General features: G+C 50.2%; 2 protein-coding genes across 6 annotated transcripts in view; both read right to left on the reverse strand.

The window, feature by feature from the left end:
- The window catches only part of DPP3 (dipeptidyl peptidase 3), a 37,025-nt gene extending 25,930 nt beyond the window's left edge, over positions 1–11,095 (reverse strand). The window contains exons 1-2 of one of the 4 annotated variants that reach the window (XM_028118207.2): positions 11,044–11,095; positions 9,490–9,764 (exon numbers count right to left, since the gene is read on the reverse strand). In XM_028118207.2, coding sequence (XP_027974008.2) covers positions 9,490–9,764; positions 11,044–11,095 — 327 coding nt within the window. Of the gene's footprint in view, positions 1–9,489; positions 9,768–10,734; positions 10,844–11,043 lie in introns of those variants that run through there. The other 3 variants (XM_028118206.2, XM_028118208.2, XM_028118209.2) reach the window with 3 other exon arrangements.
- Positions 11,096–14,386: 3,291 nt separating this feature from the next.
- On the reverse strand, positions 14,387–22,077 carry PELI3 (pellino E3 ubiquitin protein ligase family member 3). Of its 2 annotated transcripts, XM_028118259.2 has the most exons (7): positions 21,929–22,077; positions 21,320–21,391; positions 19,155–19,284; positions 18,407–18,508; positions 17,423–17,617; positions 16,932–17,120; positions 14,387–15,606 (listed from the first exon to the last, which is right to left on the reverse strand). In XM_028118259.2, the coding sequence occupies exons 1-7, from the start codon at positions 22,075–22,077 to the stop codon at positions 15,037–15,039; spliced, it is 1,407 nt and encodes a 468-aa protein (XP_027974060.1). In that variant the 3' UTR covers positions 14,387–15,036. The 2 variants fall into 2 exon arrangements, with proteins under 2 accessions (XP_027974060.1, XP_087873585.1); XM_088017459.1 differs by lacking the exon at positions 21,320–21,391.
- Positions 22,078–23,224: the final 1,147 nt, after the last annotated feature.

Consider the following 23,224-nt stretch of genomic DNA (forward strand, 5'->3'; position numbering starts at 1 on the left):
GCTTTTGCAGGACAAAAACTTAGTCTCCCTTCCTCTGGCAACAAGACCTCAATCTTCCTCTTGGGAAGGGGGAATCTCCCTTCCCTGACTCCGGGGGTAGTCCCAGGCTCAAGCTAGACAGTAAGAGCCCTACCCAGGCATTTCCTAGTGGCAAAGAGCCTCTGTTTTTATACTAGGGATCATGGAGCCTGGAGCCCCTGTAGCTCCCCTGTTGGAGTGAAGAAAGAAAGCAGGGCTGAGAGATGAAGACTGCATCAAAATGGTATCCCTGAGCCCCTGAATCCAGCCGTGACTGAAGCCTGCGCGCTAGCCCTGGACTTTTCAATTATGTGAGGCAGTAACGCTCTCTTTTTTAAAATAGACTTCATTATTTAGAGCATTTTAGATCCACAGCAAAACTGGGCAGAAAGTATACAGATTCCCCATGTACCTGCTGCCCCCCGACATGAACAACCCTCCTTATTATCAACGTCTCCCACTGGAGCGGCACATTTGTGCCAACTGATGAACCTACCTGGCCACATCATCACCCAAGACCACAGTCTACATTAGGGTTCACTCTTGGTGTACACGCTATGGGTTTGGACAAATGGATGGCATATATCCCCTATTACATACGATACATTACTCTACACTATAGAGTCGTTTCACCGCCCTACATATCCCTCCCCTCAATGCCTGGCAACCACCGATCTTTTTTACTACCTCTAAGGTTTTGTCTTTTCCAGAATATCATATAGATGGAATCAAATGTATGTAGGCTTTTCAGATTGGCTTCTTTCACTTAGTAACATGCATTTGACTTCCCCCTGTCTTTTCATGGCTTGATACCTCATTTCTTTCTAGCACTGAATAATATTCCATTGTCTGGTTGGATCACAATTTGTCAACTCAGCTAGTGAAGGACATCTTGGTTGCTCTCATTGTTGGCAACTGTGAATAAAGCTGCTACAAACATCCATGTGCAGGCTTTTGTGTGGACATAAGTTTTTACCTCATTTCAAGATTTCACCTCAGTAAATAGCAAGAAGCATGACTGCTGGATCATATAGTAACAACAGATTTCTTTTGCAAGAAACTGCCGAACTACCTTCCACAGTGGCCATATGAGTTTGCATTCCCACCAGCAATGAACAAGAGTTCCTGTTGCTGCACATCTGCAACAGCATTTGGTGTTGTCATGTTTTGGATTTCGGCAAAGCTAATGGGTGTGTAGTGGTTATCTCATTATTTTACTTATTTGCAATTCCCTAATGACATAGGATGTGGAACATCTCTTCACATGCTTACTTGCCATCTGCATTTCTTCTTGGGGAAAGTATCCATTACTGTCCTTGGCTCATTTAATTGGGTTGCTTGTTTTCTTACTGTTGAGTTTTGAGAGTTCTTTATATTCTGGCTAGGAGTCCTTTATCAAATATTATCTTTTGCAAATACTTTTCCAGTCTGTGGCTTGATTTTTTATTCTCTTGACAACGTCTTTCACAAAGCAGGACTTTTTAATTATATTGAAGCCCAGCTTATCAACTATTTCTTTACGGATCATACTTGATGTTGTACCTAAAAAGTCATCTCCATACCCAAGGTCATCTAGATGTTCTGTTATCTTCTGGGAGTTTTACAGTTTTGTATTTAACATGTAAATCTGTGATCCACTTTGAATTAACTTTTGTGAAAGATGTAAGGTCCATGTCTGGTCTAGATTCTCTTTCTTTCTTTTCTTTTTTTTTTTTTTTTTTTGCATGTGGATGTCCAGTTGTTCCAGAACCATTTGCTGAAAAGACTATTTTTACTCCATTGTGTTGCTTTGCTCCTTTGTCAAAGATCAGTTGACTGTATTTATGGGGGTCTATTTCTGGGCTCTTTATTCTATTGCATTGATCTATCTGTCTACCCTTTTGCCAACACCACACTATCTTGATTACTGTAGCTTTAGAGTAAGTCTTAAAGTTGAGTGGTGCTGATCCTCCAACGTGGTTCTTCTTCTTCACTCTTTCCCCAATATTGTGTTGAAAATAAAATAACTTGCTGGGATTTTTAATCACATTGCACTGAATCGATAGATAAAGTTGGGAAGAAATGACATCTTTTTTTTTAAAGATTTTATTTATTTATTTGAGAGAGTGAGAGCACAAGCAGAGTGAGGGGAAGAGGGAGAAGCAGATTCCCCACTGAGCAGGGAGCCCAACATGGGGCTTGAATCCCAGGACCCTGGGATCATGGCCTGAGCTGAAGGCAGATGCTTAATGACTGAGCCACCCAGGTGCCCCTTAATTTCAAATCCTTATGGTTCCTTTCTGGTATATTAAAAGCAACTGACTTTTGTGTGTATATATATATTTAAAAATTTTCTTTATTTGTCAAAGGGGGTGAGAGAGCACAAGCAGGGAGAGAGGCAGGCAGAGGGAGAAGCAGGCTCCCCCCCCTGAGCAGGGAGCCCAGTGTGGGACTCAATCCCAGGACCCTGGGATCATGACCTGAGCTGAAGGCAGACACTTAACTGGCTGAGCCACCCAGGCATCCCCTGACTTTTTCATATTAACTTTGTACCCTGCAACCTTGCTATAATCGCTTATGAGTCCCAGGAATTTTTTGGTCAATTCTTTTGGATTTTGTACATAGATGGTCAATCATATTTTCTGCAAACAAAGACAGTTTTGTGTCTCCCTTCCTAATCTGCATACCTTTTATTTCCTGTTCTTGCCTTATTGCATTAGCTAGGACTTCTGGTACAATGCTGAAAAACAGTGGTGAGGGGACTTCCATGCCTTGTTCCTGATCTTAGTGGGAAAGCTTTGAGCTTTTCACCATTAAATATGATGTTAGATGTAGAGCTTTTGTAGATAGGCTTTATCTTTATCAAGTTGAGGAAGCTCCCCTCTATTCCTAATTTACTTAGTTTTATTGTGAATGGGTGCTGAATTTTGTCAAATGCTTTTTCTGCATCTATTGATATGATCATGCGGTTTTCTTCTTTAGCTTGTTGATGTGATGAATTATTTATTTCCAAATGTTGAACCAGATTTGCACACTCAGGATAAATCCTACTTGGTCATTGGTTTTTTTATACATTGTTGGATTTGATTTGCTAATATTTTGTTGAGGATTTTTGCATCTATGTAAATGAGAAATAATGGTCTGTAGTTTTCTTTTCTTGTAATGCCTTTGTTTGGTTTTGGTATTAGGATAATGTTGGTCTCGTAGAATTAATTAGGAAGGATTCCCTCTGTTCCTCTCTCTTTTTTTAAAGATTTTATTTATTTGACAGGAGAGAGAGACACAGCGAGAGAGGGAACACAAGCAGAGGGAGTAGGAGAGGGAGAAGAAGGATTCCTGCGGAGCAGGGAGCCCCATGTGCAGCTCAATCCCAGGACCCTGGGACCATGACCTGAGCCGAAGGCAGATGCTTAACCGACTGAGCCACCCAGGTGCCCCTGTTCCTCTCTTTTGAAAGAGATTATAGAGAACTGGTATAACGTTGTCCTTAAATGTTTTGGTATAATTCGTCAGTGAACCCATGTGAGCCTGGTGTTTTCTGTTTGGGAAGATTATTAATTATTGATTCAATTTCCTTAAGGCCCATGGGATTTATATTGATGTTTCATCTTTCATTTCTGATATTAATAGTTTATGATTTCTCTCTTATTCCCTTAGACTAGTCAGAGGCTTATCAATCGTGATCTGAATGTTTGTGTCCCCCATCCCAATTCATACATTGAACTCTAACCCCCAAAGTGATGGTATTAGAAGGTGGGGCCCTTGGGAGGTGGTTAGGTCATGAGGGCAAGAGCCCTCATCATTGGGATTAGTGCCCTTATAAGAGACACCAGAGAGCTAGTTCATCCATTCCACCATGATAGGACACAGTGAAGTCAGCAGTGTGCAAATTGGAAGAGGGCTTTCATCAAAACTTGACTGAGCCGGCACCCTGAACTTGGACTTTCATATGAGAAATAAATTTCTGTTTATAAGCTACTCAGTGGTATTTTGGTTATAGCAGCCCAAAGAGACTAAGACATCAGTTTTGCTGATCTTTTCAAAGAACCAGCTTTTGGTTTCATTAATTTTCCCCACTGATTTCCTATTTGCAATTTTATTGGTTTCTGCTCTAATTATTTTTCTTCTGCTTACTTTGGATTTAATTTGCTCTTCTTTTTGTTTTTTTTTCTAAGGTGGAAACAGACGATTGATTTTAGATCTTTCTTCTTTTCTAATATATGCTTCAATGCTATAAACTTTCCTCTAAGCATTGCTTTCACTGCATCCCACAAATTTTGGTAATTTGTTTTCATCTTAGTTCAATATATACCTATATATATGCATATATATAGATCTTAAAGATTTTTTTAGAGAGAGAGAGAGAGCATGGGGGTGGGGGAGGCAGAGGGAGAGGGAGAGGGAGTCTTAAGCAGATTCTATGCTGAGCCCAGAGCCCAACATGGGGCTCAATCTCACAACCCTGAGATCCTGACCTGAGCCAAAACCAAGAGTTGGATGCTTAACTGACTGCACCACTCAGGTGCCTGAAAAAAACACATATATTTTTAAGTAGTCTCCACGCTGGGCCATCAATGCAGGGCTTGAACTCACAACCCTAAGATCAAGACCTGAGTTGAGATTGAGTCAGCCGCTTGGGGGTGCCTGGGTGGCTTAGTTGGTTAAGTGTTTGCCTTCGGCTCAGGTCATAATCCCAGGGTCTTGGGATTGAGCCCCAAATCAGGCTTCCTGCTCAGCGGACAGCCTGCTTCTCCCTCTCCCTCTGCTGCTCCCCCTTCTTGTGCTCACTCTCTCTCTCTGTCAAATAAATAAATAAATAAAATCTTAAAAAAAAAAAAAAAAAGCCTGCCACTTCACTGACTGAGCCACTCAGGTGCCCCTTAGTTAAAAATATTTTTAAATTTCTCTTGAGATTTCTTCTTTGACCCATGTATTATTTAGAAGTGTGTTGTTTATTTTTTTAAAGATTTTATTTATTTATTTGATAGAGACACAGCAAGAGAGGGAACACAAACGGGGGAGTGGGAGAGGGAGAAGCAGGCTTCCCGCTGAGTAGGGAGCCTGATGCGGGGCTTGATGCCAGGACCCTGGGATCATAACCTGAGCCAAAGGCAGACGCTTAACCTCTGAGCCACCCAGGCACTCCTAGAAGTGTGTTGTTTAATCTCCAAGTATTTGGGGATTTTCCAGTTATCTTTCTGTTATTGATATCTAATTTAATTCCATTTTGATCTGAGAGCAGACATTGTATTACTTCCATTCTTTTAAATTTGTTAAGGTGTGTTTTATGGATCCGAATGTTTCTATCTTGGTGGATCGTCCACATAAGCTCGAGAATACATATTCTGCTGTTGTTGAAGTAGACTATAGATGTCTTGATACCCAGCTGATTGATGGTGTTGTTGAGTTCAACTATGTCCTTACTGATTTTCTGCCTGCTAAATATATCTGATAGAAGGGTGTTAAAGTCTCCAACGATAGTAGTGGATTCATCTATTTCTCTTTGTAGTTGCATCAGTTTTTGTCCCAAATATTTTGATACTCTGTTAGACATACACATTAAAGACTGTTGTCTTCTTGGAGAACTGACCCTTTTATCATTATGTAATGCCCTCTTTATCCCTGATAACTCTCCAGGCTCTGAAGTTTGCAAAATTAATATAACTACTCCCACTTTTTGATTAGCGTTGGCATGGTTTCTCTATCCATTTAAGTGGGCTTCTTGTAGACAAGATATATTTCAGTCTTGTTTTTTGATCCGTTCTGACAATCTCTTTTATTTTTTATTTTTTAAAGATTTTATTTATTTATTTGACAGAAAGAGACACAACGAGAGAGGGAACACAAGGAGGGGGTAGTGGGAGAGGGAGAAGCAGGCCTCGTGTGGAGCAGGGAGCCCGATGTGGGGCTTGATCCCAGGACCCTGGGATCATGACCTGAGCCGAAGGCAGACGCTTAACGACTGAGCCACCCAGGCGCCCCAATCTCTGTCTTTTATTTTTTTTTTTTCAATCTCTGTCTTTTAACTGGTACATTTAGACCACTGTCATTCACAGCGATCACTGATATGGTTGGATTAGTATCTGCCATATTTGTTACTGTTTTCTATTTGTTGTCCTTCTTTGTTCCTATTTTCGTCTTCCATTCTTTTTCTGTCTTTTGTAGTTTTAACTGAGCCTTTTACATGAGTCCATTTCCTCTCCTTTCTTAGCTTATCAGTTATACTTTTTTACTTTTTAGTGTTGTCCTAGATTTTGCAATATGCCTTTATAACTAATCCAAGTCCACTTTCATATAACACTATACTGCCCCATGGATAGCATGATACCTTATAACAAAGTACCTTATGATAACCTTATAATAACAAAGTAATTCTAATTCCTGTCTCCTCTCCCTTGCATCACTGCTGTCATTTATTTCACCTATATAAAAGCACACATAAGTTTAATATATGTATAAATATGTAAATTACATATAATGTAGATAAACATAAGCATACATAATCAAATAAACTGTTCCTATTATTTTGAACAAATGGTTATCTCTTAGATTAAGAATTATTTTACCTTCACTTTTTCCTTCTCCAATGCACTCCCTTTCTTACGTAGATTTGAGTTTCAGACCTCTATCATTTTTCTTTTCCCTGAAGAACTTTTAACCTTTCTTGCAAAGCAAGTCCACCGGCAACACATGACCTCAACTTTTGTTTGTCTGACAAAATCTGTTTTTCCTTAACTTTTGAAGGATAATCTCACAAGGTACAGAATCGTAGGCTGGTGGCTTTTTGTATTAACACTTCAAATACTTCAATCTACTCCCTTCTTGCTTGTGTGGTTTTTGAAGAGTTGGATGCAATTCTTATCTTTGCTCCTCTAAAGGTAAGATCCATTTTTCCTCCAGCTTCTTCTTCTAGGACTTTTACTTTGATTTTCTGTAGTTTGACAATATGTAGTTTTTTGGGGCATTTAATATTCCACTTAGTGTTCACTGTGCTTCATGGATCCATGGTTTACTATATGACATTAATTTGGGGAAATTCTCAATCATTATTGTTTCAGATATTTCTCTGTTTTCTCTTTCTTCCTCTTCTGGTATTCCCATTACATATATGTTATACCTCCTGTAGTTGCTCTACAGTTCTTAGATACTCTGTTCTGTGTTTTTCAGTCTTTTCTCTCTGCTGGTCAGTTTTGAAGATTTCTACTGAGATATCCTCAAGCTCAGTGAGTCGTTCCTCAGCTGTGTCAAGTCTACTAATAGAGACTATTAATAAGCCCAGCAAAGGCATTCTTCATTTCTGTCTTCTGACTTCTAGCGGTTTGGGTTCTTTCTTAGGATTTCCATTTCTCTGCCCATCTGTTCTTGCATGTTGTCTGCTTTATCCATTAGCGCTCTTAGCATATCAGCCATAGTTTTAACTCCTGGTCTGATAAGTCCAACATCCCTGCCATGTCGCAATCTGCTTCTGGTGCTTTCTCTGTCTCTTCGAACTGCGTTTTTTGCCTTTAGTATGTTTTGTAATTTTTTTCTTGATAGCCAGATATGATGCACTGGGTAAAAGGAACTGCTGCAAATAGGCCTTTAGTAATGCGATGGTAAGGTGTGGGAGCAGGAGAAGCATTCTCCAGTCCCACAATTAGGTCTCAGCAGTCTTTCAGTGAGCTTTTACCTCACTGAACTTTACATGTGCTTCTCAGTCCCGTGTCCTCACCTTCCCCTTTAGGTGGACAGGATGACGAGAACTGTCTGGAATGGGATATTTTCCTCCACCCAGGTCAGTTAGGCTCTGATAAAACCCTAGCAGGCTAGGTTCTAGAGATACAGTTTCTCCTGAGAGCAAACTGTGAAGAACAGAATGTTCTGGCATTTATTCAAAAATGATTCCCTTTCCCCTCCCCCTGCCAGAAGCACAAGGGGCTTTTTCTCTGAGATTCACTGTGAGGACCAAGATCCTGGAGGTAAAATTCCCCAAATTCCCAAAAGTGTGCAGGCCCCTCCTCTACATGGGTCCTCCTGGAGTTTTTAACTCTCAGAGCTGTCCACACGGAGCCTCCAGTGATTTGTCAATCACAGTTCAGGTTTTCCAACTGCACTACCGGTTCTGGGGGAGGCTCCTGCTCATGAATTTTTACGCTGGTGAGTCGTGGTTCTCTGTACCCACCTGTCTGTCTCTCCAATTTGGGGGCAACAGTTAGCCTTGTGCCCTCACTTCTCTTAAGGACATAAGAAAAGTTATTGATTTTTCCAGTTTGTTCCACATTTTACTTGCTTGGATAGACTGGTGACTTATAAGCTGCTTACATGCTGGACTGGAAACTGGAAGTCATGATTTTCATTTTCACTTAAGCCAATTTGAGATGGATTTCTGCTATTTGCAAGCAAAAGTATCCCACTGAGAACAGTAATACTTAGGTTTCACTTTCCCCAGCTATTAACTCTTTTAATGAGTAAGTCAAGGTCTAGAAATGGGATGTGATTACTAAGTTAAAGGGAGAAGAAACAGCCTGGGCCTCAGCTCAGAGATAAGCAATCCAATCCCTTTATTTTACATGTAGAAACACAGGCCATTTTCTCATACATTCTTGGTGAAACTTTTGTAAAAGATGGTTTAACAACATCAGTCACTTGTAAACGTACAGAGCCTTTGATCCAGCAATGCTACTTCCAGAAATAGATCCTACTCACACAGGGGCACAAGTATGCTCACTGTGGCACTATTTCTAGGAAGAATCAAGAACAATCCAAATGTCCAACAATAAGGAAAAGATTAAATTGATTATGGTATACACTGCAGTGGAGTGCTTCACGGTCAACAAAAAGGATGAACTGGATTTATGTGTACCCCATGTAAGTTCTCCAAGACATGGTGTTCAATTAAAAAAAAAAAAAGGGGGAAAGAAAAAAGCAGGACTCCTAAGAACATGGAGAGCATGATCTCATTTACATAAAAGACAAAATGAGGAACCAGTGCACGTGTGCATGTACCTGTGTAGGAATGCAATACACAGACAGAGGACTCAAAAGGCTGTACACCCCACCATCCAATGGGTGACGTTTGTGTTTCGTTTTGTGTCTTTCTGCATTGCAGCAATGCACTACAAACACATCTAAGTATTACTTGGCCAACAGACCCACAAACAAACAAAAGCCAGGGGACAGGCAGGGACCCACAACACGGCAGAGGAAGATCTGGTCCGGATCTCAGACCTCCTGATTCCTACCCTGGACTCACTCCTCTACCATCTCTGAGTGTCCATAGCTGTTTCCTTTACTCACAGCGGACACTATTTATCTTAGAGTCAGGTCACTGCAACCCTAGGAGGTACAGACCCTCATGCACATTTTCTAGATGAGAAGGCTGAGGCTCCAGGAGAGGTTCCTGTATTTGTAGCCCTTGGTCTAATCTATAGAGAAAGACCCTTGTACCTGTGTTTGTGGTCCCTCATACCCAGAAGCCACTCAGGAAATGCCGGATGACCTAAAAGAACTGACCTGATACTCCTCCTCGGTAAGGCCCTCAGCCAGGGCATGCTGGCGCAGCTGGTCGGGGTCCTGGGCACGGAAGAGGCGGCTGAGCAGCGCGTAGATGTAGGGGGCCTCAGGGGAGGTCTGCAACAGCACAGCCAGGCCTCCATACCAGGCGGCCCGTGACAGATGGTGGGCATAGAGGCGCTCTGTGGGCGACAGCAGGCGGAAGGCCTCCCGGCAGTCCAGGCTAAACACACCGATGTCATTGGGCAGGATGTACTGGGCGTCCGCCATGGGCCCTGCTGAGAACCATCACCATCATCACAACCATCATTTTCCACACACCAACTACACACCTAGCTAAGCACTCTCATGGTCTCATTTAATCCTCCCCCAAACCCATTCACAGATATGCTAACTGAGGCTCAGAGGTTAGGTGACTCATGCGAAGATATGACAAAATACACTGGTGGGTCATATTTGGCCTGGGGCCCCTCAACCTTAAAGACTGAATTCAACTACCTAGTATTTTTTTTTTATTATTTTTTTTTAAAGATCTTATTTATTTATTTGAGAGAGAGAATGAGAGACAGAGAGCATGAGAGGGAGGAGGGTGAGAAGGAGAAGCAGACTCCCTGCTGAGCAGGGAGCCCGATGTGGGACTCGATCCCGGGACTCCAGGATCATGACCTGAGCCGAAGGCAGTCGCTTAACCAACTGAGCCACCCAGGCGCCCTCAACTACCTAGTATTACAGATAGGGAAACTGAGTCCCAGACAGGCTAGGAGCTTCGCCTACTAACACAAGGCAGAGGTCAGAAGCAGAGACCTGCATCTCTAGACTCCCAGCCCAGGCCCTTCAGGCTCCCCTTCTCCTCTGACTTCCTAGCCTCCTCTTCGGAATTCTCCTGTAAGTTCTTCAATTCCACCCACCACTGTGTTCACAAGGATAGAGTTCCAGGCTACCAGCTGGAAGACCCAGGTTCTGAACCTGGTTCAACCCTAGACTCCTAAAACCAAGTCAGGTTTTTCACTTTTCTGTGCCTCAGTTTCCACCTCTGTAAAATGGGGGTGATAATAAGGTCAACCTCACCAGGAGGGTGTGCAATCTGTCTCACTCTCATCCTTCTGAATGCCTTTCCTTTGGCCCTCCATCCTCCTACCGTCTCCCTGTGCTTCGCCAGGGGAGCTACAGAGCCACATTAGTTCGGAGCTGGAAGAAAACTCATTTTACAGACAGACTGAGGCTTAGAGAGGCCACAAAACTTACCGAAGTCTCACAGTTCCGCTGGGACCCGGGATCTCCCACCCCAGCGCATTTTCCACACCACCCTCCCTTAACCGGAATGAGTGCCCAGCCTCCCCCACCACTCCGGATGCTCCGCCCCAATAACACAACCCTCGGGGTTAACTCTTTGCTGCCCGGGGTGGGGGGGGTTCCTTGGCCTCGGGGCCGCGATGAATGTGGAAGGGGTACTGGATGAAAGGCAGAAAGGAAAAATCTTGCGTTCGGTCCAGACTCGCCCTGTCCCCCGAGGATGACGCATTGTGACCCCGAAACCCGGGCGCCGCTCCTCACCTGCAGCAGCTGCTCTCATCGCAAACTCACTTCCTGCTTCCGGCTCCCCCATTCATTGGGGCTCCACGAACTCCGCCCCCCGCGGCCAATCGCCGGGCATCGGGGCCCGGATGGGCGTCAGCTCCAGCCAATAGGCGCACCTCGGCGCGCTCCGCCGGCCCGCGGCTCCCCGCTCCCGGGCCCTACTGGGTCGCCGGCGGGACGGCCCCTGCGGCCTTGGTCTTTGTCAGCGAGGGTGCAGGCTCGGCGGCCGGAAAACTGAGTGGCCGGCCTGGGCGCGGCCCAGTCCCGGCCGACCGGGCTGACAAGGTCCCTTCGAGTCCGGGCGGGGCGGCATGGGTGTCAGTTACGGAGCGGCAGGGACTTCCCCACAGAGCCCCAGCGCCCCTCTCCTTTGGGTCCCCGGACTTCAGTTTTGCAGGTGGGAACCTGCGCTCTGGAAGTGATGTGACTCCCTCTCTCTCACTGGATTCGAGGGTTAGGGGTGGAGACTCTTAGGACACTGCGAACCTACAAGGCCAGCTGCCGGGCCTGAGCTGAGGCCATCACACCCGTGCGGGGACAAGTGCTTCACCGCACCGCCATCGATTCGCCGGGGCTTGGAAGGCAGCCGCTAAACATCTCTGAGCCTCAGTTTCATCAGCACAAAGGGGCGAGGGGCCTGGAGTTGGTTGGTGCTTGCCCGATACCTGATGGAAGGGAGAGCTGCCTGTGACCCCAAGAGGCTGCCCAGGACAGAGCTGGGCCTGAGGTCCACCTTTGCACGTCTGGATGGACTCACAAGAGGACGACCTGGGTGGGGCATGGCATGTTCAAGAGCTGGCACCAGGCCCGGGCTCAGTGGGGACCACTGAGAGGGGCCTGGGTCAGCGTGGGCAGAGGCAGGCCATCTAAGGTCCATTCAGGCCCCCATCATCTACTGGCTGTGTGGCCTTGGGTGGGACACTTTACCTCTCTGTCTTCCTCAGCCAGAAAACCCAGCTAACAATTGTCTCCACTCCGAAGGATGCTGTAGCCCTGAGTGAACTGATGACTGGGCAGTCTGCTCCCTAGTGTTATGCCCAGAGGGTTTGGAGAAAGGGAATACCTGAAATCCACACACTCTCTTTGCCCTACCTTTGCCACACGTGTGTCTGGGCTCACAGCCGCATCTGCCCACCATTGATGCCAGTTTCTCATTTACGAAAGTGCCCAAAGCCCTGCTTGACACAACAGTGCTGCTGTGGGCTCCAATGACGTTTATCATCAAAGGGAGGAGCTCAATAAATTGTGTCCTTAGGAAAGTCCCACCTCTTCTTCCTGTGCTTCAATTTTTATTGTCTTTAAAATGGGTATACTCCCCTGACTTGGGTGAATTTGAGATGGGCACCAGTAAAGGAGGTAGTGCTCTCTAGCCATCAATGGGCAGCTCAGGCTAGCAAAAGATCCCAGTATTCCTGGCATTCTCAAACAAGCAGCGTTTTTATGTTCACAGTTAATACACGAGGTCCTGTGTTAACAGCTTGACATGGAGGATATTTCATTCTTGTAACAACCCTGATAGGGTTTCATTTTACCCATTGTAGGAGATGGGGAAACTGAGGTTAATAGGTTCATTGACTTACCTAAGGACACCCAGGCTATCCTCAGGTGTCCCTGAACTGGGATCTAGCCCTCCTGAGACCTTCCACCACACTGTCCCCTCCACTGGCCCCAGCGCACACACGCATATAATCATACGAAGTCTACTCACTGGAGTCACGACCATCCCTAGCCTTGGTTCTTCCCCATGGAAATGCAGGAAGGGTAGGTGAGGAAGTAACATTAAATACGTACTGTATTATAGGGCTCTCAGTACATTCATAGCCATCTGGTGATACAAGAATTGCTATTCCATTTAATAGGTGAGGAGACTGAGGCTCCAAGAGCTGGAAAGGGGCAGAGGTGGGCCAAGATCAGGGCTGTCTTACCCTCCACCACTACCTCCAAGTTCTCCCTGGGGTGGTACCATGCTCTTTGCTTGTCTCTCCTCCTTCCTCTCCTTGCTGGAAACAGAAGCGGAACATCCCCTACCTGGCTCCCAACAGGGTCAGAAGAGAGAACTGGATTCCCAGTGGTATGTGTGTATGTGTGTAGGAGTTGCAGTATTCTCACATCTGCCTGATCATGCATCCCCATCTTGGCTCCCCCACTGTGGCATGTGATGCTCCGGGAGCAGGAATCTCATCACATCCCCTGTTCACCACCCACATGAGCCCTCTGTCCTCTTGAGAGCCCTGGGTCTGGTCTCTGTGGCCCCCACCACCTCTGTGACCTGCAGCAGGCCCTCCCCTTGGAATCTATACTCCTTAAGACTCTAGCGGCTGTCTTCAACTGGGGATGATGCCCAGGTCAGGCCTGTACTTAGAAGCCTCTTTTTCAGAAATTTTTTATACTCCAGAACCTCCATCTGCCGGTCTCCCTAGCTTGCTCCCCCCCAGGAATGGTCTGAAAGCAATCCCAGCAGCACCCTGAGGCTGCCTTGGCTCTCAGGGAGAGGCGCCACTTAGCCAAGATGAGTAAGGGTCCAGTTTGGACTTGGTCTCCATGGCAACCGAGGGCCACCAGGCCTCAGCCCAATGTCCTCACCCCGCATGTCTCTTTTCTGCCCCTCCAACCTGGCCCCTTGGTCGGTCAAGCATGTTCCCTGCCACATGTTTGCACATGCAGTTCCGGTGACCTGAGCTGCCCTCCCCATTCTCCCACCCCCGTCCAAGGAAAGCCGCACGGTGTAATGGAGGAGGCCAGGCTAAGGCCAGGCAGGCAGTCGCAGGTTTGAATCCCAGCTTGGCCACTTTCTAGCTGTGTGACTTGGCGCATGTGCCTTAATCCTTCCGTAAACAGAAATGGTAACACCTCCCCTGCCCCCCGGGTTACTATGAGGATTAAACAGCAAAGCCTCCTGGTTCATGCTCCATTAACGTAGTTATGAGCAGAAGTAGCACCGCGCAGGGCATTGTGGGCACTTGGTAATAGCAGCCCTTCTGTCACACAGCCAGCACTCTGGGAGCACGAGTCCTCTCTTCTCCCTCCGCTCCTGACTGTCCACAAGCGAGGTTCCAAAGCCTCCATCCAGCATCTTCCCCATCAGCGCAGCCTGTAACCTCTTGCTCCAGCCTTCTTTCTGCCCCACTACTGCCTCTGCTCCAGTCGCTCAACCCCTCACTCAGGTCCCTGCTTCCTCACACCTGAGCCTCTGCTCAGCCTCCCCCCTGCCCAGAGCGCCATCCCCTTCGGTGGGGAGTTCCCACGCGAGCCCCCCCTCACTCTCCTGCCCGCTTGGGAGACCTGCTCCACAGCCCTTGATGACTCTCTGATCCTGGTATGCAGGAAACTGTGTTGTCGTCCGGCAATTTGGTCTGTTGTCCGCTAGACTGTGAATTCCACCGGGCAGGGAACCAAGTCTGATCGTCTCTGTGTTTCCAGAGCCCACTTGGCACGGAGTCCAGCCCATAGTGGGTATCAGCAGATGCCGGCCCCAGCCTGCTGCCCACCCGTCACTCATGCAGGGGCTGGCGGCACTGCACGCATGCTGGACACGTGGGATTTGTGAGGGCAGCTGAGCAGCAAGGTTTATAGAGGAACCCAGGGCAGCAGCAGGGTGAATATCTGGAGCTGGGTCGGCAGGCTCAGGGCACAGCCAGCCTAAGCTGGGGGTCAGGGACCCATGGCCCCTTCACTCCCCCAGGGACACAGTGTAGGCGGCATGATGTGGGACACCCCAGGAAGGGCCAGGGCATAGGGGTGGGCTTCCCTCCATCAGCCCAGGACAGAGCTGGTGCTGAGGGCCCCGTCATTCTGACTGGGGTAGGGGTTTCAGGGACCAGAGTTAAGAGGGGAGGAGCACAGCCCGTCCAACACGTCCATCTGGTGTGGCTATGCACCCGCGGGTAGAGTCCCACATGCAGAGCTCCCCTGGGCTGCAGGAGGTGGGGGACCTAGGTGGGCAGGTGGGCAGCCGGGGCCTGGGGGAGCCTAGTCCAGCGGTCCCTGGAAAATGAGGCGGACGCAGCCATGCTCGCCGGTGAGCCAGGCCCCACAAAAGGGGCAGGCAGCATGGAAAGCGTGGGTGCCATGGGGCAGTGGTGTCTGGGCCCAGTAGCGGGCAGTCTTCTCAGAACAGACGTGGCCGCAGGGTGCAAAGGCATGGCTGGGTGGCCCAGGGTCCAGACAGAGGCCGGCCTCCTGGCCAAGCCACAGGGGGACATAGGGCCCCACGAGGCGACAGAGAGGACACTCTCGCTCCTGGGGGCCCCGCTCTCTCCTGCAGCCCCAGCCGTGGTAGCCGTGGACGTGGCCACACCGGACGTAGACCCAGGGTTGCTGCTTGTCAGGCGCTGTGCGGCCCCGGGCCGGACTGGGGAAGGCCAGGGTGCTGAGGCCCACAGGGCACTGGGGCCGGGCCGCGTTCGCCTCCTGCCGCTGGGCCTCCAGCTGCTTCAGCGTGGGTGCCCTCAGCAGCCCCGCTGGTGTGCGCCACAGCAGAGTGGCCCCACACAGGTCAATGAGGGAGCCGTCCTGCAGCACATTGGACTCGTTTTCCACCTGCCAGAGACAGCAGAAGGGCCTTACCGCTCAAGAGGACACCAAAGCCCTGGCCGTTGGGCAGCCATCACCCCAGCCAAGCCACCTGTCCATCCTACCAAACCTCCCTGGAGAGAACACCCTGGACAGGGGGCTAGGGCAGAGGAGAGCGGAGGGCCGGGGCAGAGGAGTGAGGACGGAGGCAGAGGAGCCAGGAGGGCTGAGAAGCCACGTGGGAGGGCAAGTCAATGCTCCCAGGCATGCGCTGTCCCTCACAGTGGGACGTGGGCCTTGGTCACTTCATCTGTCAAATCAGGAGATCTGGACCAAAATGAGGTTTTCCCCAGGCTCTCCTCTAAGGGCACAAGTGGGAAACTCTTCTATCTGAAACACTGGGGACGCGGCCCACAGCAGCTGTCCTCATGGCTGTGGTTAAAAGCAGGACTCTAGAGCTAGCCTGCCTGGGTGTGAATTCTGGCTTCACTGCTGACTAACTCTGCATCCCTGGTCGAGTAACTCAACCTCTCTGTCTTAATTTCCTTGTCCTCAGGATGGGTGCTACTTCCCATGCTTCCCGTTATCTCAGGTGGTTCTCACGAATCAACCATTGCCAATGCTTGGAACGGAACCTGGAACATAGTAGGTACTCCACAAGTGGATGCTAGTGAAATTCACAGGCATAGCTTTTAAAAATAACGTTTCCCCAACTCTCCCGGTAGAATCGATGGATGCTCTGGAGAGAAAAGGCGTGCTCTTCCCTGAGATCTCGCCTCCACTGGCCCCATGTGCTCCTACGCTGGAAGGGCTCTGCATTGGCCCATTTGAGCAGCCTGGCCACATGACCCTGGGCTGGCCCCGACGTTTCTCTAGGACTGTCTCCTGGCTCCGAACCTTGGTTCTCTGATCTGTGCCATGCGGAGCCTTCACTGTCACCTCTGTCAGAGCTCCTCCAAGGGCCCCTCCCCGCTAGGCGAGGATAATAAGGCTAAATCCGTCTGAACGTGAAAGACACGTTACGGACCGTCAACACTTTAGGCTATAAACTGCTCACACATGGGCCAAGTGTCATCCTCGTAAGAGGCTGTGATTTTTTTCAGCTGCCGGCATCCCTAAAGTCACTTGGTACCTCAGTGTTTATGTCTGCTCTACCACACGCCACCCCACGGACCTCCAGCAGTATGTGGGCTATGTTTTGGGGACTATGGTCTGGCCCTCTCTGTGGGGCAAGTGGTGCATGGCCCCCAGACGGAGCCTGTTGGGGCTCCCTTGTGTAGGAGTGCAGGAGATCAGGGGCAAGGGCCCGGGAGGGATGAGGGGAGGGGGTGGGCATGGAGCAGGCCACCTACCAGCTTCCCTCGCTGCTGTGCAGAGCGGCTGTCCCTCAGAGTGTACACGTTCCCACAGACCGATATCTCCCTCCAGACACCAGGGGCCGAGTCCTCAGAGAAGCCGCCTGCTGGGTGCATCACCAGGACCCCATTGGTGGTTAAGCCGTCCATCAGGCCGTCGGGGGTCCGCCACTTGGCCGCCCGCTCCTGGGACCACATGTGGGATCAGATCATATCCCCGAGTGGCCCCTGGCAGGCTGTGAGCCAGGGATGCTGCCCCTTTACCCTCATGGTCAGAGGTGGCCCAGAGAGGACTGGAATGGACGCTGCATGGCCATGGGCATCACCTGAACTCTCGGAGCCTGACGGTGCTCATTTTTTAAGTGGCATCGCTAATGCCAGCCCAGGTCATGGTTAGGATGACTGCAGGGCGCTGCCCCTCCCTACCCTACCCCTCTGCTCACTCTCAGCTGAGGTGCTGGTCCCTGCCTGGGGGTGGGCTCACTCACTCCAAGGAAGATGTTGCTGGAGGCGTCGAAGCCAGCAGCATAGATGCGGGCAGTATAGGGCGGCCTGCGGTCACAGAGGATGCGGCAGGCATAGCGGGAGATGGTGCTCTGGGCTGAGGGGCCCTCGGCAGCCCCTCCTCCGGGGGATGTGTCTGTTACCACAAAGTCGATCATGTTCTCCGTGGAGCGACCGATCTGTGAGGAAGGGGAGAGCAAGTACAGGGATGCCATGTGTGCAGACCAGTCCCATGGGCTTCCCAACCCTCCCACCGGGTTCCCAGCAGCTGCTCTGCTTGCAGGGTCACCAAACAATGAGGAGGAGCCCTCTGGGCTCTCAGCTGGAGTCTCCAAATCCAGTCACTGGGGTCTGGGGGCTTCTCTGTCTCCCCCACTCAATAAAAATGAGTTGATTTATTTGATAGACCAGTGAAAAGGTGACACCCAGTCTGGGAGTGCCCAAACATTAGCAGCAAATAGCAAATTTTTTGTATGTACCAGATACCATGCCAAGCACTGCATGTATAATATCTCTGCTAATCTACCTGATAATTCCATGGAGTGGGTATGTTATCGGCCCCACTGTACAGATGAGGAAACTGAGGTCCAGAGTGAGTACATTAAGTGACTCTTGCCCAAAGTCACCAAGCTGGTAGGTGATGGAGCTGGGATCTGACCCAGGCAGTATGACTCTCATGCCACACTCTGAAACCCTAAGCTGCATGGCCTCCCGTGGCCTGGGTGTCTGGTCCTGGGTTTTAAATGTTGATGTAGCCACTGATTTGCTGTGTGACTCCAGGAAGTCAACAGCCTTCCTTGGACATCCCACTTCTTCATCTGGAGTGTAGTCGATTACACTGAATGCCCCCAAAGCAACTTCACCACGGCCTTCAGTCTTCCAGGTTCACCCTGGAATGCCTGCAGAGCTGCACATCGAGGCCTGGTGGCCCAGTGGCCAAGAGGCGTAGAGAGAGCCCTGAGCCATACCTGGAACATGTCCGTGTCACTGTCATGTGTGTACTCGACGATGACCGAGTGGCTCCGGGACAGTGTGTACGAGATGCTGTGCTGGCCGCGGTTACTCAGTGCCTGGTGGGGAGAAAGGAGAAGTCACTTCCCAGGGCATGTGGCCAGGAGAAGTGTGAGCCTCGGAGCCAGAGGCTGGAACCCAAGGCCCACTGGCCAAGCCCAGCGAAGGGGCAGCTCCACCCTTGCCGAGAATGTACTGTGCAGCCGGCACTATACGCAGGTTACCTTATTTGACCCCTATAGCCACCCCAAGGAGGAGACATTGTTATCATGCCCATTTTACAGTGGAGGGAACCGCAGCTCAGAGGGGAGAAGAAACTGGCCTAAAGACACAGAGCTGGACACAGGAGAGCCTGTATCTCAACCCAAGTCCTCTGAAGCCAAAGGCTTTTCCTTTGTCATTGCTGTGTGATTGTCACGTCCCTTCTCTGAGCTGTGGCTGCCTCGAAATAATGCTGATCATTTCCATTCAGTGGCTGGGGTCTGGTCATCAAAGAAACATTCTGCAAACCGTGACGCATAGTACATTACAAGGGATCTCCCCTCGGCACCATTTCTCTGGCAGCCCAAGGCAGCGAGTGAGGACACGGTGGGCTCCCCTGTTCCGGTGGGGCCGTGGGTGGGTAGGACCAGGAAGGCCGAAGACCTGGGACTTGGGCAGGGAGCGCAGGACCTCTGTCCAGGTCCGCTGGGACAAGCTGCTTGCCTTGGATACGAGCGGTGTGGAGATATGGTGCATGACGTCGGGCTTCACGCCATTGGCATGGGGCCGGCGGCTCAGCGCCAGGCGGCTTCTCCGGCGGCCCTTGTCCCCACTTGCCAGACACCCATTGTAGCTGTGGATGTAGGGGTTTAAAAAGAAGGGGTTGCAGGGAGAAAGACAGAGAGAGAGAAAAAGTGAGCCCCTGAGAGATTTGGAGGAATTGCCAACTTCTGGGCAGAGTTTCCCTTCATAAACAAGCCCTACAACCACCTGAAACTAGGAGACCCTACGCTATCAAATCAGTGTGCTTGGGGAGTAGGGTGAGGGGCAGAATATCTTCAAAAGGGCTTTCATTCAATTATCCAGTGTTTCCTGGACACCTGACTGGTCAGCTGCTGGGCTCTGGGGTGCCACAGAGGGCACACCGCAGGTCAGTTCTGTCCCCTCAGTGGCAGAGAAGGGGTGTCCTAAGCTTTTCAAGGAAGCTGAGCACCAACTGCACCACAGGCCCAGAGGCAGGAGAAAGGAATGCTCAGATCACGTTTCTGAGAGGGGTAACACATTTACTAGACCTTGAAGAACTGGAAAGGATTCACCTTTACAGCACACTGTCATTTATGACACCACAAGTACGAATGGAAACCAGTATGAAAGAAAAAACAGACCCACAATGCCACCACCTCCACATATCCATACATGTCAAATTTCTACCTTCCTTCCAGCTTTTATCCGGAGGGACTGACTGTGGAAGGCAAAGATGGGGTGAGTCACAGCCTTAATCACTGCCATGTACTGGAGCCTCCCGTGTTCCTGGTGCTTCACGTTATTAATTACCTAATGGAATCCATGCAATGTCCTGCCAGGCAAGTATATTTCTCCCCATTTTACAGATGAGGAAAATTGAGGCTCAGGGAGGTAAAATGACCTGCCCGAGGTCCCAGGCTAGTAAGTGAAAAAGTCAGAGATTTGAACTCGGGTCTGTCTGACTCCGGCCTCTCTTGCAGAAGCCCTTCCAGAGGGAAGGCTCACCCCAAGCGAAGGGCCTGAGGCTGGCAGGGTTTGGTGAGATCAGGGAGTGGTGACTTGGGTGTGAGCTTAAGTAGAGGCAGATGAAGCTAGTGGAAGGGCCCTAAACACCAAGCTTAGGAGTCTGGACTTTATTCTGCGAGACTAGGGAGCCACGGAAGGTTCTGGAGCAGGGAGTAGCAGGATGAGTCTGCCAAATACAGACAAAGACCACTTGAATCAGTGTTTTCTCGTGAGCTTGTTAAAATGTAGATTCCCTGGCTCCACCCATGGAGATTTGGATTCTGTAGGTTGGGGATGGGACTGTCAGCGGGTCTTTTCAATATGCTCTCCAGGTGGCTCTGTAGCCAGTGTGGGGCTTCACTGCTCTACTGAGAAAAAACAGCTGCCAAGAGGGCCTCCACCCTTAGGTCTGCACTTTCCCTCATCGGTGGCCTTGCCCTCAGCTGGAAAGTCTGCCCTTCCTTTGGGACCCCAAGCAGCTGTTTTTCTCCTGCGGGCAGCCCTGAGAGGGGCAAATCACTTTTGCCCTTGGAAGTTCTTCCCACTTATAGGGTGTGGGGCAGTTCCGGACACAGGCTCGGGGCTCAGATGGGCCTGGCTTAAATCCCGGCTCTTCCACTTATCACATGACCTCTGTAAAATGGTGCTAATTAATCAGGACCTACCTCGCAGGTTCATCGTGAGAACTAAATGAGATAAAACATTTAAAAATGCTTGGCACAGGGCTTGACATATATATATAGCAAGCCCTTGATAAACGTTAACTTTTTAGGAAAAAGCACATGGTATGTACATGTCAGCAAACAGTGGCCATTATTATTTCTAAATAATCATAATCATAGCATAGCTTATCAAATATCTTCTTCCGGGCAGATGGCAGAGAGAGAGGCCAAAAGGAGGTGTGGATGGGGGAATAAGAAGAGGGATCTGTGCCTGGGGGCAGTGCTACTGGGTGATGCAAGGATCCTGGTCGGGTGGAGACCAGGAAGGGATGAGGTCTAGCCACCAACTCACATCACTTCCCCTCTTCTGGCCCCAGGTTTCTCATCTGTAGCATGAGAGTCAGCTGCGGGTTAGTCAAAGTGCACTAGACCTAGAGTAAGAAAGACCTAGGTCCAAATCCCAGCCCTGCCACTTACCAGCTGTGTGCCCTTGGACCAGTCACTTCCCCTCTCTGAGCCTCGGTTTCCTCACCTCCTTCCTCACAGCATCTTTGTGAAGATTGAAATGAAATAATGTCCATGAAAGGGCTTGGCACAAGCCTGCCTCCCAGAACACTTGATATGTGCCAGGCACTGTCCTACGTGCTTTACAGAAATCACCTCATTCATTCCTCTGACAACCCTCTAAGGTATTATTATTGTCCCTATTTGTAAGATGGGAAATGGAGGCACAGGAAGTTAAGCAACTTGCAGAGGCAGGATTTGAGCCAAGCATTTTTGCTGGAGAACCAGAGTTCTTCACCCCAGACTACGTACGCTAGGTGCTTTATGAAAGGCAGATGGTGCTACTTTTTTTCTGATCAGAAACTTAGGTGGGCAGTTAGTTTTCTCAGCAATTTATAATTTATAAAAAATGGGAAAATAAAATAACAGGAATTGAGGTGGGTTTGGTCAATTCTGTCTCTCAGTTGGGAAGGTGAGACGGGACAAACAGCAGAAGGTCATACGTGGGGAGAGCTGGGGCCCTTGCTCTGGTTGCCCTGGGGGTGCCTGGTGCCCTGCCCCACCTGGACCAGTGTCACTCACCCCAGGACTATGAGTTCGCCATACTTGATGGGCTCCTCGCCTGGCTGTGCATCTTCACCAGAAGAGAGGACACAAGAGCCCTGGCTCCCTGGATGCCGGAGATCTGAGGTTCGGGGAGACCCCACTTCAGGGTTTCCTTCTAGCACCATTCTGGGCAGAGTGGGAGAGGAGAAAAAGAATTTTGCAACCTCCCATCCCAACCCCCTCAACGCCAGCTCAGGCCTGCTGCAGGGCCACCTAGGCTGAGGCCAAAGTGACCTTTCACCACCTCTGTTGCTATGGCAACTGCAACTGCTCCACCTCTGCCTCCTTTAAACTGTCCCGGGGTTGCTGGGATACCAGGGAAGGGAAATGGGTGGGATGGAACCAAGAGGAGAGGGCCCCACATTCAGAGGGTCAGGATGTTTGGTGGGGCCAGCCGGTGGACCCACATGGGGTGGCCAGAGGCTTCTTTCTGGCCAGGACACCAGTCTGGGATCTGCTTGGAAGGGGGACACCTCAAGAGTTAGAGAGGACCCTTATTCCTCATCTTAGACTCAGTTCCCGGATTTGGCTCTTGGCCCTGGTGCCTCTGAGTAACCCTTCTGTCGGGTTTTGGGAATCTATCCATCTTAATCATTCAGCCCCTTTGCAGGTCTAGGCCTCTGTCTGTCTGTCTTTTTTCCTCAATGACTCTCTGTCCTCCTGGGCTGTCCTTTTCGCCGTCTCTCTTCCCACCCTCCTCCCCATCTCCGTCTGTCTGGCCACATTCCTTTCCCCATACATCTGCCTCAGTCTCCCTACCTTGGCCTCACCCGGCGGGCAGGCCTCTGGACCCCTCCCGGTTGCGCGCCCCCTCCCTCCCCCAGGTGTCTGTCTGCAGTCCCAGGGCCGCCCGGGTCTCTGGAGGCCTGTGGGGGCGGCGCTCCCCCCTCCGGCTGGGGCTGCAGCAGAGCCCGTCTCCGCAGGAAGCCTGTTTGGAAAACATCCCCGCGCAGGAGGGACTGCGCCGGGGCAGGCCCGCGCCCCGCGCCCGGGGCAGGCACAATGACGGCCCAGCGCATACGCAGATACACACCCGGCGGCCCCTCGCCACAAACACGCGCGCGCACGCACACAGTCCCGCACAGCCCGAGCCCCGCGGGCAGTGCCCGGACGGACGCCAAGCCCACCCGGGACCCGAGAGCGCGCAAACAGCCCCCCGCGCCCGCCCTGGGACCCACTCCCCCTGCCACCCCCAGACACGCAAACACGCCCCCCGCGCCCGCCGAGGCCCGCCCGGCGCAGCCCCCGCCCCCTCCGCCCCGGCGGTCTCAC

Source organism: Eumetopias jubatus, unplaced genomic scaffold (assembly GCF_037043125.1).
Source record: "Eumetopias jubatus isolate StellerSeaLion01/CBP00866 unplaced genomic scaffold, mEumJub1_p1.0 scaffold_13, whole genome shotgun sequence".
Lineage (NCBI taxonomy): Eukaryota > Metazoa > Chordata > Mammalia > Carnivora > Otariidae > Eumetopias > Eumetopias jubatus.